The sequence below is a fragment of the Bos taurus genome, chromosome 21 (assembly GCF_002263795.3).
Source record: "Bos taurus isolate L1 Dominette 01449 registration number 42190680 breed Hereford chromosome 21, ARS-UCD2.0, whole genome shotgun sequence".
NCBI classification, from domain to species: Eukaryota; Metazoa; Chordata; class Mammalia; order Artiodactyla; family Bovidae; genus Bos; species Bos taurus.
In genome coordinates, this window is record NC_037348.1 from 37,863,634 (window position 1) to 37,876,773 (window position 13,140).

Consider the following 13,140-nt stretch of genomic DNA (forward strand, 5'->3'; position numbering starts at 1 on the left):
ATAATCTCACCCGTTCGTCAGTTTTATCCAGATCTGATCAAAGAATAAAAGTATCTTTCAAATACCTTAGACTATTAAATATACATAACTTTGTGAATGAGCTCCATCATTTGGCTATACGAGGAAGGAGATGCTTGACCCTTTGCATAGCACAAACAAAATTCTGAAATAAAGACATTGAAATTGATCCAAATCTGTATTTATATTCAAACGCTGCTGCTGCTGCTGCTGAGTCGCTTCAGTCGTGTCCAACTCTGTGAGACCCCATAGATGGCAGTCCACCAGGCTCCCCTGTCCCTGGGATTCTCCAGGCAAGAACACTGGAGTGGGTTGCCATTTCCTTCTCCAATGCATGAAAGTGAAAAGTCAAAGTGAAGTCGCTCAGTCATGTCTGACTCTTAGTGACCCCATGGACTGCAGCCTACCAGACTCCTCCATCCATGGGATTCTCCAGGCAAGAGTACTGGAGTTGGGTGCCATCACCTTCTCCATATTCAAATGATAAAACAGTCTTTATTTACCCTTGATTTTCCTCTTGTGGATAGGTTTTTCAAGTGCTGTGTTCAAATATCAGATTTAGCTGTGTGCGTGCTCAGTCGTGTCTAACTCCTTGTGACCCCATGGACTGTAGGCCACCAGGTTCCTCTGTCCATGGGATTTCCTGGGTGAGAATACTGGAGTGGGCTGCAGTTTCCTTCTCCAGGGTCTCTTCCCAACCCAGGGATCGAACCCATGTTTCCCGTGTTTCCTGCATTGGTGGGCGAATTCTTTTACCACTGAGACACCTGGGAGCTCCAGATATCAGGTTTGATCCCTAACTAAATGGAACTTATTTTGTCAGGACACGATTCTTTCTCTTCAGCTCTCCTTATGGTAGTGTATTGTCATTGCAGTCAGCATACTTGATGCTTAAATGCCCCATTTCCTGTCTTACTCCTTTCTTTGTCAGTTATTTCACATACCCATGAAACTAGCATTATTTAATAAGATGGTTTTGAGTCCTATCTGTTTAAATGTAAGAAATATTTTCTGAAAAATATGCTTTAAGGTAAACCACCAACTTGAGATTTAACAAAAACGTTACTGCATTTTCCATTTTATCATGTTTTATTACTGCCTAGCACCTTATTTACAATAAAGAATAATGAGTTGTAGAGGTATCTATTAAGAGATTTCATGAGAAATGACTTTATTCTCACTATGAGACTAAATGTAGGCAGCAGCACAGTATTGTTCAGGATAAATGACTGTTTGATAGGTTGATTATACCAGAAGGAGTAACCTTCTCTGTGGTACATGAAGATTCTCAGGCTCAGAAATCCAGCCAAATACAAGTAGGAATATCCCTGAGAGGCCTTTTCTGGCAATGGATGAAAGCCTTTTCCTTCAGAATGTGCAGAGGTCAGTGCTTACAGTTTTACCAGTAACCAATGTCTATTTAAAGTGTCCCTTATTAGAGAAATGATAGTGATACAGATTCTCCTCAAAATATAATTCCAAAATATAGGAAGTACTGTCAAAAACAAGTAAAAAAAAATGTGGTAAATGTATGTGAAAGTATAAAACTGAGCGCAAGTTCTTCTGCTGTATACCTCTAACATCTTCACAAATGGAAATTATGGTAATCAAGTAGAAATCAGGCCATAGAGCTTAAAACCAAAAATGTCCTGTGTGCTGAGAATCGTCTCCACCCTTTCACTTCTAGAAGTGGTCATTCATGTGGCATAATTCTGAAGTATTATTTTTCAATTCTCCTTCCTTGTTCTCGTAATTCAGACTTTGGATTATTGATGTATGGAACTGGTGATAAGTAAGAGGATGTGTATAGTGTAAATTTTGGGACAATAAACACTAGTAATAATGATGTTGAAAAACCTTACTGTTCCCAAGATTCACATGTACACATAATCCCAGATCATTTGTGGAGTTGCTTACCTTACATGCATACCTTGGGGAACTCTGGGATAAACAAGATTCTTTTTTCTAAAGCTTATTAGAAGATGATTATGTGCATTTTTGGAGCTGAAGATCAGGAAGAGGGCTCAGTAAGGAGTGAGGTAAATGTGGAGCTGTTTTAAAGTAGGTAGATACAGTAGTGAGTTCACCAGTAATATTATACAAAATTTGAACAGTCTTTTTCAGGAAGTGTTTTAGTTGAGGACCTCATTTTTCTTACTGCTGTACAGGTAACATTTGCCTTGTTTATACATAAAATACAGAGTATAAAATAACATTCACATAAAAATTAAAATACAGTTTAATTTTTAAGTGGATGTTAATTGGAAAATTTTTGATGGACAAAAGTATGTGTGCATGTGTGTGGCAGGGTCTCTAAAATCATTAACAAAAGACATTTTGAATTGAATGCTATTATCTGCTGTACTTGACAGAATAGCAGTTTTTAAAATATTTTTAGGTGTTCCTAATTTTACTTTATTTTCTTTATGTTTTTGGACACACCATCCAGCATGCAGAATCTTAGTTCCCCAACTAGGGACTGAACCCTGGTTCCTTTTACATTGGAAGCATGGAGTCTTAGCTACTAGACCTCGAGGGAAGGTTCAGAATAGCAGTTTCTAAGCATCATTCCTCAAATTCATATTTCCTTTAACTCTGGAATTATTACAAATAAGACATTTTACTTTGTGTTCCTTCCACTTACATGCTGAGGACTGAATGAGTATTTGCCAGGTAGCAGCAGCATATTGGGCTTCTCTGGTAGTTCAGCTGGTAAAGAATCCACCTGCAGTGCAGGAGACTTGGTTCCATTCCTGGGTCAGGAAGATCCCCTGGAGAAGGGATAGGCTACCTACTCCAGTATTATTGGGCTTCCCTGGTGGGTCACACTGTAAAGAAGCTGCCTGCAATTCAGGAGACCTGGGTTTGATCCCTGGGTTGGGAAGATCCCCTGGAGAAGGGCATGGCAACACACTGCAATGCTCTGGCCTGGAGAATCCGTGTGGAAGAAGAGCCTGACGGGCTATAATCATGGAATTACAAAGAGTCAAGACACGACTAAGCGACTAAGTACACAGCAGAATATTATATTTTTAGTACAAATATCCTTAAATTTATCTATGATAGTACATAATCTTTTACTTGGTTTATTGGTCACAGTTATAAGACCCATCTTCAGTTCTACTTTCTCTTTCTCTCCCATTCTCATATTTGCTGTTGACTGCATTATGCTATGTTCTCCAAACCCAAGTGAAGTGATTTAAAATACCTGGGCCAGGCACATTTCCAAACTGTTGATTCTCTCTGTACACTTTATGCAGAACAAGCAACTTAGACACACAAAACAGGCTTAAATAAGAATGCTTCCTTTGTAAAAAGATTTATTCATTCAATAAAATGTGATTTAAGTTGGTCAGAAGAACCCAGAAATCACACAGAATGAATAGTTCTTCAGGTAATTCCAAATTCTTTTGTACCCGAGCACTTATCTGTGGTCAGGAGACTTTGATCTTCAGCTCAGAAAAGAAATATGGCATAGACTTCACAGAGTTACTGAGTGATGATGATCCTTTAATAAACATGGAGAAATTTTACTGACTTAATCAACATATCATTCCTTACTCCTGAAATCTAAATTCATATTTGTAAAAGGTGCACTTTTTATTGGAAATTTAGACAGTTTGGAAATAATGTCACACTGCTTATTTAACTTATATTCAGAATAATATGAAAAATGCTGGGCTGGATGACTCACAAGCTGGAATCAAGAAAAATATCAACAACATCAGATATGCAGATGATACCACTCTAATGGCAGAAAGTAAAGAGGAACTACGGAGCCTCTTGATGAGAGTGAAAGAGGAGAGTGAAAAAGCAGGCTTAAATACAATTATGTAAAGTTTAAAAATTAAAAAAAAAATTAGCATTCAAAAAACTAAGATCATGGCATTTGGTCCCATCATTTCATGCAAATAGAAGGGGAAACATTGGGAGTAGTGACAGATTTTCTTTTCTTGGGCTCCAAAATCACTGCTGATAGTGATTGCAGCCATGAAATTAGAAGATGCTTGCTCCTTGGAAGGAAAATTATGACAAATCTAGACCACATATTAAGAAGCATAGATATCACTGCTGACAAAGTTCCTATAGTCAAAGCTATGGTTTTTCCTGTAGTCATGTAAGGACGTGAGTGTTGGGAGTGAGAGTGAGTGCTGAAGAATCGATACTTATGAATTGTGGTGCTGGAGAAGTCTCTTGAGAGTCCTTTGGATGGGAAGGAGATCAAACCAGTCAATCCTAAAGGAAATCAGCCTTGGATATTCATTGTAGGACTGATGCTGAAGCTGAAGCTCCAGTACTTTAGCCACCTGATACAAAGAGCCAGCTCGTTAGAAAAGACCCTGATGCTGGGAAAGATTGAGGACAAAAGGAGAAGAGGGCAGCAGAGGATGAGATGGTTAGATCGCGTCACTGACTTAACGGACATGAATCTGACTAAACTCCAGGAGATAGTGAAGGACAGGGGAGCCTGGCTTTGGAGTCTCAACGAGTCACACACAATTGAGTGGCTAAATAGCAACAACATAAAACCTCTCAAGATTTTATTTTCAAAGTTGAGGCTTCTTATTGCATGTCATTTCCCCAAGTCCTATAGGTCTGTTATTTTTGTAAAGTGTTATCATAGGTTTTCTATTCTGTTCTTCACAGGTTTGGAATTTGTAAAGGCAAGTGTCATTCTTTCTATTTTACAGATTTAAAAAATGAGGCATAACTTAAATAGTTTATTGTTGGTTATAGCTAGGAATTACTTATTCTGATTCCTAATCAATGCTATTAATTATGTAGTTATTGTCTTTTCTCAGATCTTATTTGGGTTCACCCATGCATGTTTTTCTTTTAGATAGCTTATACAAAGATAAAATGATTTAAAATCAATTAAAAACATCTGTTTAAGTGCTTCTTATGAGAACCATGAAGACATAAATAAACAGAACAGAATATAGATTCATTCTGGTTAGGATATATTTCAGTTAAACACAAGACAGAGACCCTTTAGGAAATTTTGCCATATTGTTATCTAGCAGGATATTCCACCATTGGCAGCATGAAATATGCCTTGGTTCAGGAACTACCATAAGTAGGTAGCAGAAGAGCATGTTGTGGATGCTGGTTCAGTCTCAAACTAAACTTGTTTGCTTAGAGAAGTTTGCTTGATCAGTTCTTTTGTTTTTTTTTTTTTTTTATGGACTCTTTGTACTGGCTTTTTATCATTTAAAATCTTGAAGGTTTAAAAATATGTGAACCCATTTTGTGCTTTTCAGCATTACTCAAGTTCTGAAGCTTTTAGTCATGTCATGTTGTCCATGAGATGTTTGATAGATGTGCTCTTTTCCTGAGCATTGTATTTGCTTCTGCAAACATATCTCAAAGTATAAGGGATTTGTAATTTTCATCATAACTGACAGGACTGGCAGACACACTTCTCTCAATTGACTGGGTGTATATTTTGTTATACATAAATTATGAAAGTAGCATTTATTTCTTTACAATTTTACATGCTCAGAGAAGCAAAACAGATTCTAATATAGACTTTTTGAAAATTAAATGAAAATAATATTTAAATTATTTTAGAATGAAACACTTTGCACTTTATTGTTGAAAGTACTTGAAGCAAGGAGAATGATGAAGGTTAGTCGAAATGCAAAGCTGATAAACACTGTAAGTTAAAAACAACACTTTGAGCTAATAGTGTACATACTGGTTTCAATGCATGGTGCTAAGCTGCCTTAACATCAAAGAGTATTCTGCTTTGTAGATTCAAGGTAGTAAACTGCTTTATGTTTCAAGTTTCAGCTGGGTGCAAATTGAATCAGCTGAGTTGCAAAATCAAATTTATCATAAAAGTGGTAACTGACCACTAACTACTATGTAATGCTGTAAACATGACCCTGTCATGAAACTACAAGACAGCCTGTTCTAGAACATGACAAACAGTTAGGAAGAACAGGAAAAGTCTGTGTATTTGTCACTAGGAACAAGAAAGATAAAAGGAACATGATCCCGTCTGTTCGTTGTTTGCCTCACAGTTTTAAGACACGCACTGTGCTCTTAATGGCAAATGCCTAGAGGAATGGTGCCTTTGTTTTAAATTACAGCTATGTATGTTTAAGAGATTGTATCGGCATTTTCAAGGAGTTGCTTCTCTATATTAGGTATTTCGTTTTAAGTGCAGCAAAAGGCCAAGCTCAAATTCATTCCTAATGAGCCATGTGTTAATGTCAAAGTCTCTGCTGTCCACTCAAATGCCAAAGAACACATCTGACTTTATAATGAGCCAAACAGTTGTCTCTTCATAATCTCAGATAGCCTTCTATGAGATAGCTGCATCCAAAATTTACAGAACAGTGGTGGAGGGTGTTGCTGGGATGGCTGAAATCCAGTCAAATATGTAAAGCTTCTCATATTATGTCAATGTTATTGCCAAGTCTTTACCATTGAATCTCCACATTGAATAAACTGATCCAACAAATTCCAAATGGAATGTGGCCTGAATTTGATCTACTCTGTACACTAACTGGGTCAAGATCAAAACCAAATGACAGGCATCAAGGCAACCAGCTAGCGGCATGGTGGTTGGATGAAGGTAAAAGTTTGAAATGGCACTGCCAAACTTCTCTTTTCCCTGCAGAACAGTCTTTCCAATTAACCAACTAATTTTACATACTTCTAGGTTCTGAGTTTTGATTGGTTTCTGATTTAATGCTTGCTGACTTTCAAAAAGTTTAATGTTTATTTTGTCTATTCTCTGGGTAATATGCTATACCTACTTCTCATGAAAATGGATACCTTCATATAGTCATGGATAATGAAAAGGATATTGAGAAATAAGAGGGTTTTAGGATGTTTTGGATAGAGTCATACATACACATTGCAACTGTGAGTTGAAATCAGATAATGCAGGGAAGTCTATAAAGTTGAGAGGCATTTGTATTTTTATTTCATTTCCTAGTAAGCCAGTTGTATAGTTCCTAGACTGATTTTTTTCAAGTATTTATTCCTAAGTATAATAGGAAAATTAGAATGTTCACACATTAATTTGAAAATATTTTACTTTAGTAATGATAGAAATACATAAGAATTCATCAGAAGGAAAATAAGAGATAAGTAGAAAAAAAAAACACCTTAGAAATACAGTTAAATGTTACTGTCTATGATTGATGATATTATAAGAATTGTTATCAACTTTCTTGGCTTTTGCAAATTATCTGTAATGAGACTGCGTTTTTACAAGTTCTCAGTTGAAGTAAAAGAATATGCAGCTCCTGACACCACACAAATTAAGCCCAAAGTGTGTTCTGCTCAATGAAAGAAGAGGGAAAACATATTAAAATAATGTCACTGAGTACCTTTGCTACATGCTTTAGGGTCTTTGTTGTTGTTGTTGGGTTTTTTTTTTTTGCTTATTTTTAATAAGCTTTATTTAAACATCTTCTAGTAATGTATTTACCAGCTAAAGTTTTAGTTTAAAAAAAAACAATTTCTTTTAATGTATTCATTGATAAACTGTATCATTTAAGATGATATAAAATGTATCAGTATCTAGGAATTAATAACAAACCCTGTGCAAAACCTGTACAGTGAATTTGTAGAGACTGACAAGCTAATTATAATATTGGTATGGAATTCCAAAGGAGCAAAACAGCAAAGGTGGATTTGAAAAGGGCAAAAACTGGAGGACCTACACTGTCAGATACCAAAACTAATTACAAAACTATTGTGATTAAGACAGTATTGGCAAAGAAGAGAATATGATTGTTGAAAAGATTGATCTGCTTCAAAGCTAAAAGTAGAAATTGGCATAGTGATGCATCTCCAGATTGGGGTGGGGTGGGGACTAAGAAAGAGTAAAGAGAGAGCAAAAGTAACAGAGAGCTTCACAAATCTATGTCTTTGGCTCTAATTTCTTTCTGGAATTACAGATGCATATATCCAGCTATATAGTAGGTCGTGTATGTTACTTATCTCAAATTTAGCATGTTCCAAAGAGAATCACATGGACCACAGCCTTGTCTAACTCAATGAAACTAAGCCATGCCGTGTGGGTGGCCAAAGTACTGGAGTTTCAGCTTTAGCATCATTCCTTCCAAAGACCACCCACAGCACCCAGTAGAATGTAAACTCCTCATAAACAGGACCCTTGTTCTTAGCTGTGTCCCTGGCACCTAAGATAGTGCCCACCATGTGTTGTTTTTTAATATTTATTGTTAAATTTGAATGAATGATTGGTTGCAATGAAAAGGCATACTTTGACAAGACCAATGATTGGATTAGGGCTGGAATTTTGGTCCTGGGGTAAATAGGAAAAAGTCACACCAGGTAAAAAATTAGAATAGCCACACTGAGAAGAGCTAGTGAAATATAACAGGTGGAAGAGATGTGTAATAAGAATATACAAAAACAATATTCTCCCTGCTTCTGTAAAAGGAAGATTGCTTTTCCTTTTACTAATAAACAAGAGTTAGAGGGTAGACATTGTTTCCCCAGTATTTATTTGCACATTGCCGACCTAATGTTGGTGGCTATATTTCTATCTTCTAAACCTCTACATTTGCTAGAACATTAATAATCTAGGTCTCTTTGGGAGCTTTGGATGATATCATGAGTGAGGTCTGTAACTTAAATATGTTATCTCTAAGGGAAGTTATACAAGGCCAAAGTCTATTTCATTTTTAAACATTTAAATTGAAGAATCCAGTATTAATGAGGCCTTCATGGTTCCATATATTAGGCAGGAACTAAAGAATACCAAACATGAAGAATGAACTGTAGTTTCATACAATACACTGCATTCAATACACAGTGCTGAGCTGCCTTAACATCAAAGAATATTCTGCTTTGTAGATTCAAGGTACCAAACTGCTTTATTTTTCAAGTTTCAGCTTGGTGAAAATTGAATCAGTTGAGTTGCATCTTTTTTTTTTTTTTTTTACCAAACCAATATTTATATTGACTGTAAATTTTCAAGGAATTTTATTCTGTGTGCTCCCAGCACCGTAAAACAGTTCCTGGTACTCTTGTAGGCCGTCGGTAATTGCTCAGCAGGGGTTTATTTGCTTTTTGAATGGATCCAAACTGCTATAAGTAAAACTGCAAAATTATGTTTGATAATGGACAAACTTCTCAGATGTTTATCATGCTACTTGAATCATGGCCTCTTTCAGCTTCTTTCCATGGGAGGGAAGGCATGGGGAGAGTGGCAATTATGCCAATAATGTCAAGATTCTCTTAGATGGATGAGAGGTTTCAGGATCTGTGAAGAGTCTGGGACCTGTTACTATTTAATGGATGCCAGTGGAAAACACAAGATGCTTTAAAAGGCCCAGATCCTGTAAAAGACTTTATGTTTTTACAGTGTAGGTAGAGGACTGCCAAATTAAGGAATGCCTGCTGGGAAATCGGATTGATTATCAGTACTTCACAAAATCATGTATGGAGCTATGTTTTGATACTTTGCTCAAGTCAGTTTTAACATCTTAGCATGAAATTCTGATATATATACACATCAATTACATATATATACACATATATATATGTATGTGTATATATATGTAATTGATGAAATTATATACACTGACTTTTTTTTTTTTTTTTGCTCATTGATGTTTTCTCTGCAAAGGCAGATGCCACAGAGAAACTTATAGTGTTCTTCCTCTTTTATAAATTTGTCTCAGATTGGAACAAAATAATTACAAATTGTTTTACATATTTTGAGCAGCTGCATTGGTATAGGATCTTGATACTTGTAGTTTTTACCATTTTACTAACCCAGTTCACTTGTATTAGGTTTCTGATTTGCTTTCTGTTTAAACTTAAGTACCTGCTGCTTATTCTAACTGGGATTTAAATAGGATGCCCTGCTTTCTTTGAATCTCCTTTGCAATCCCAATAATGAAAAATAGTATATAGTAAACATTACTTATTTTCTTTTCATTATAAAAACCATAACCTATTCAAATTGTATTTTATTTACTGTTTGTATTGCCACTGTCTAATTTAAGAATTGCTGATAAACCATTAAATATAAATATTAAAGCAATAGAAGAATAAATTTTAGGATAAGCCGCATTTTAACTAGATTCAAAATTATGATTCAGTGTTCATAAATTAAACTTTTTCATTTAAGAAAAAAAGGGGTTGTATTGCGTTATGACAATGCAAAGTAAATGACATTTAATATATGCTTTAGATTTACAATCTAAAGACTAACTTATAATAGGAGACAATTAGTTCAAGAAAATTTTTAGTTTCAGTTATAAAAGTATAGGAAAGATAAATAATTATCAAGTACATCTAAATCCATTTAATATTTTACGAAAGACTACAGTTGAGGATATGGTAGTATTGTTAATCATAATGAGTTGTGAATTACTATCTTTTGATTTTTTTTATTTTTCTTGTTTACTTTTTGCCTAGCCGTTGTTTTCGTATTCTCATCCTGTTTTATTTTCCATATGGAGATAACCCATATGAATTTCCCTTCTCATATGAAAGATACAAATATTTGCTAAGAAATAATGAGTGAGCTCTTATATAATATGTAAGTATATGGACAAGGATTTATTTAATCACCATAAATATGCCCGTGTTTACATGTACCTTTAAACAGGGTTTCATATGCATTTAAAAAATAGCAATATGATTTTATAATTATTTCCTCTTTAAACTAAGAACACTTAGAATAACATTATTTTCAAATATACGCTGATACAGAAATTCACTTTGTAATTAACTGAGCAAAACAAATGATATTTAGTAAGGATTGTGTATTTAATACTGTTAAAATTGTAATATACCATAGTTTCAGTAAATCCACTAAACCTCATATTTTAAGGTGCAACTGCTTCATGGTATAGCTCACATTTTACAAAGCATTAAAGTTAAGTCTAACTACTCTGTGGGATGAATTAATCACTTAAGAACCATTATGTGTAATATCATCCAAATACTCTTCTTCCTTAAAATCAAAGTAGCAGCCGTGGCAAAAGTGTTTCAGATTATATGCAGCACTTCAGTGTGTGATACTTGTTTGTGACTGCCATGTATTGTTAACAATTCCTGACATATTTAATAAGGATCTCAACCTAGATCTCAATTAATAGCATATAAAATGACAACTATAGAGAATTAGAGGAATCCACTTACCTTATGATTGGCCCAGACTTAAAAGGTCCTTGTCATTTCCTGATAAACTTATACAATAACCAAAGAAAAGAAAAATAAGCTTTTATGGTTTTCTTCCTTCTTTCCCAAGAGAGGCATCAGTTCCTTGTAGAATGAGCTTTAAAAGTTGATACTGAATTGTCAGTATCTGAAGTCTATTTGTTATGGAATTACCATGGATATATCCCAATCACCAATTATCTCATCTGTGCTATGTTTTTTAACTATGTCTCAGTCAGTGCCCAGTCTATTCCCTGAACTACCATTGTTGAGCTGAAACCCTGTTAGACTTCCCTTGTTCAAATCTCTTATCTGCCTCTTAATAGCTGTTTGACTTTTGGTGTTTTACTTAATTTCTCTGCATCTCAGCTTTCCTATTTATAAGAAGGAGATGACAGTGGTGTCTAGCTGCTATATTTGAATTTTTGTGTCTTCCTCAAAATTCATGTGTTGAAATCACAATTCCCAAAGATGATGGTATTAGGAGGTGGGGCCTTTAGGTGAGAAGTGCGTAAGTCATGATGGTGGAACCTTCATGGGTGGATTCCGTGCCTTAAAAACAGGCTCCAGTGGGATCTCTTGTTGCTTCTACCATGTGAGGGCACAGTGAGAAGGCAGGAAGCCAGGAAGGGGGCTCTCACTAGAGGCAGACATGCTGCTGACTTGATCCTGGGACTTTTAAGACTCCAGAACTATGAGCAATAAATGTCTGTTGTTTATAAAATGCACAGTCAGTGATATTTAGTTCTGGCAGTTCTAATGGGCTCAGACACTAACTAATAAGTTGGTTATGAACATTAAACGAAATAATATGCATAAAGAACTTAGCAAAGTGCACAGCATATACTAGGTACTCATTGCTGCTGCTGCTGCTAAGTCGCTTCAGCCATGTCTGACTCTGTGCGACCCCATGGACGGCAGCCCACCAGGCTCCCCCATCCTTGGCATTCTCCAGCCAAGAACACTGGAGTGGGTTGCCATTTCCTTTTCCAGTGCGTGAAAGTGAAAAGTGAAAGTGAAGTCGCTCAGTCCTGTCCGACTCTTAGCGATCCCATGGACTGCAGCCTACCAGGCTCCTCCGTCCATGGGATTTTCCAGGCAAGAGTACTGGAGTGGGGTGCCATTGAATGGTATTATTATTCTAGACTCCATTTCCAGCTGTTTGTTAAGTAATATTCTTGGTCTGTATAATTGCTATCATGTAATGATACATGGTCAAGTATTATTTACTCACCTATATAATTCTTTACTCCAAAAGATTTGGCTTTGATGGCTCTATCAAAATCTGCTTATCTCTCATTAAATTGTATAAACTTCGAGGGCAGAACTCATACCTTACTTATTTTTATCCTCTCTGTTGGAAAACATGTTTTTTTTTTGTATTTTTGCAAAAATAAATATAAATGAATAGATAGTAATTATGATGGACATGATTTTTTTTTTTTTTTTTTTTTACTGGCGGCGCACCCTTCATTACGACTCGCCTGCTTGCTTCTCCTGTTCATTCGTTTCTTTCGAAGGCAGTGGATTTCTCTCTTGCGTTTCTGTTTTCTTCAATTTCGACTTATCGAACTTCTCAATCTCAGCCATATCGGGTTTGTCAGACATGGTTGCAGAGGGCGCGGAGCGAACTGTGAGCGAGTGAAGTCGAATCTGCGCTGTGGCCGCCGCGAGTGGACATGATTTTTAATGATCAGATTGACAATGGAGTGGATTTACATATCTCAAAGTTTTCTGAATTTGAGCTACCTGTAAGAAATACGTGATTTAGTCACTCAATCATGTCCAACTGTTTGTGATGTCATGGACTGTAGCCCACCAGGCTTCTGCGTCTATGGAATTCTCCAGGCAAGTATACTGGAATGGGTAGCCATTACCCTCCCCAGGGAGCTTCCTGAACCAGGGATCAAACCCAGGTCTCCTGCACTGCAAGCAGATTCTTTGCTGTCTGAGCCACCATCT

The 13,140-nt window shown here is 36.1% G+C and overlaps 1 protein-coding gene across 1 annotated transcript; it reads right to left on the reverse strand.

The window, feature by feature from the left end:
- Positions 1–12,637: 12,637 nt before the first annotated feature.
- LOC785745 (thymosin beta-4) lies at positions 12,638–12,853 on the reverse strand. Its single transcript, XM_005222037.5, has one exon. The coding sequence runs from the start codon at positions 12,784–12,786 to the stop codon at positions 12,652–12,654; it is 135 nt and encodes a 44-aa protein (XP_005222094.2). The 5' UTR covers positions 12,787–12,853; the 3' UTR covers positions 12,638–12,651.
- Positions 12,854–13,140: the final 287 nt, after the last annotated feature.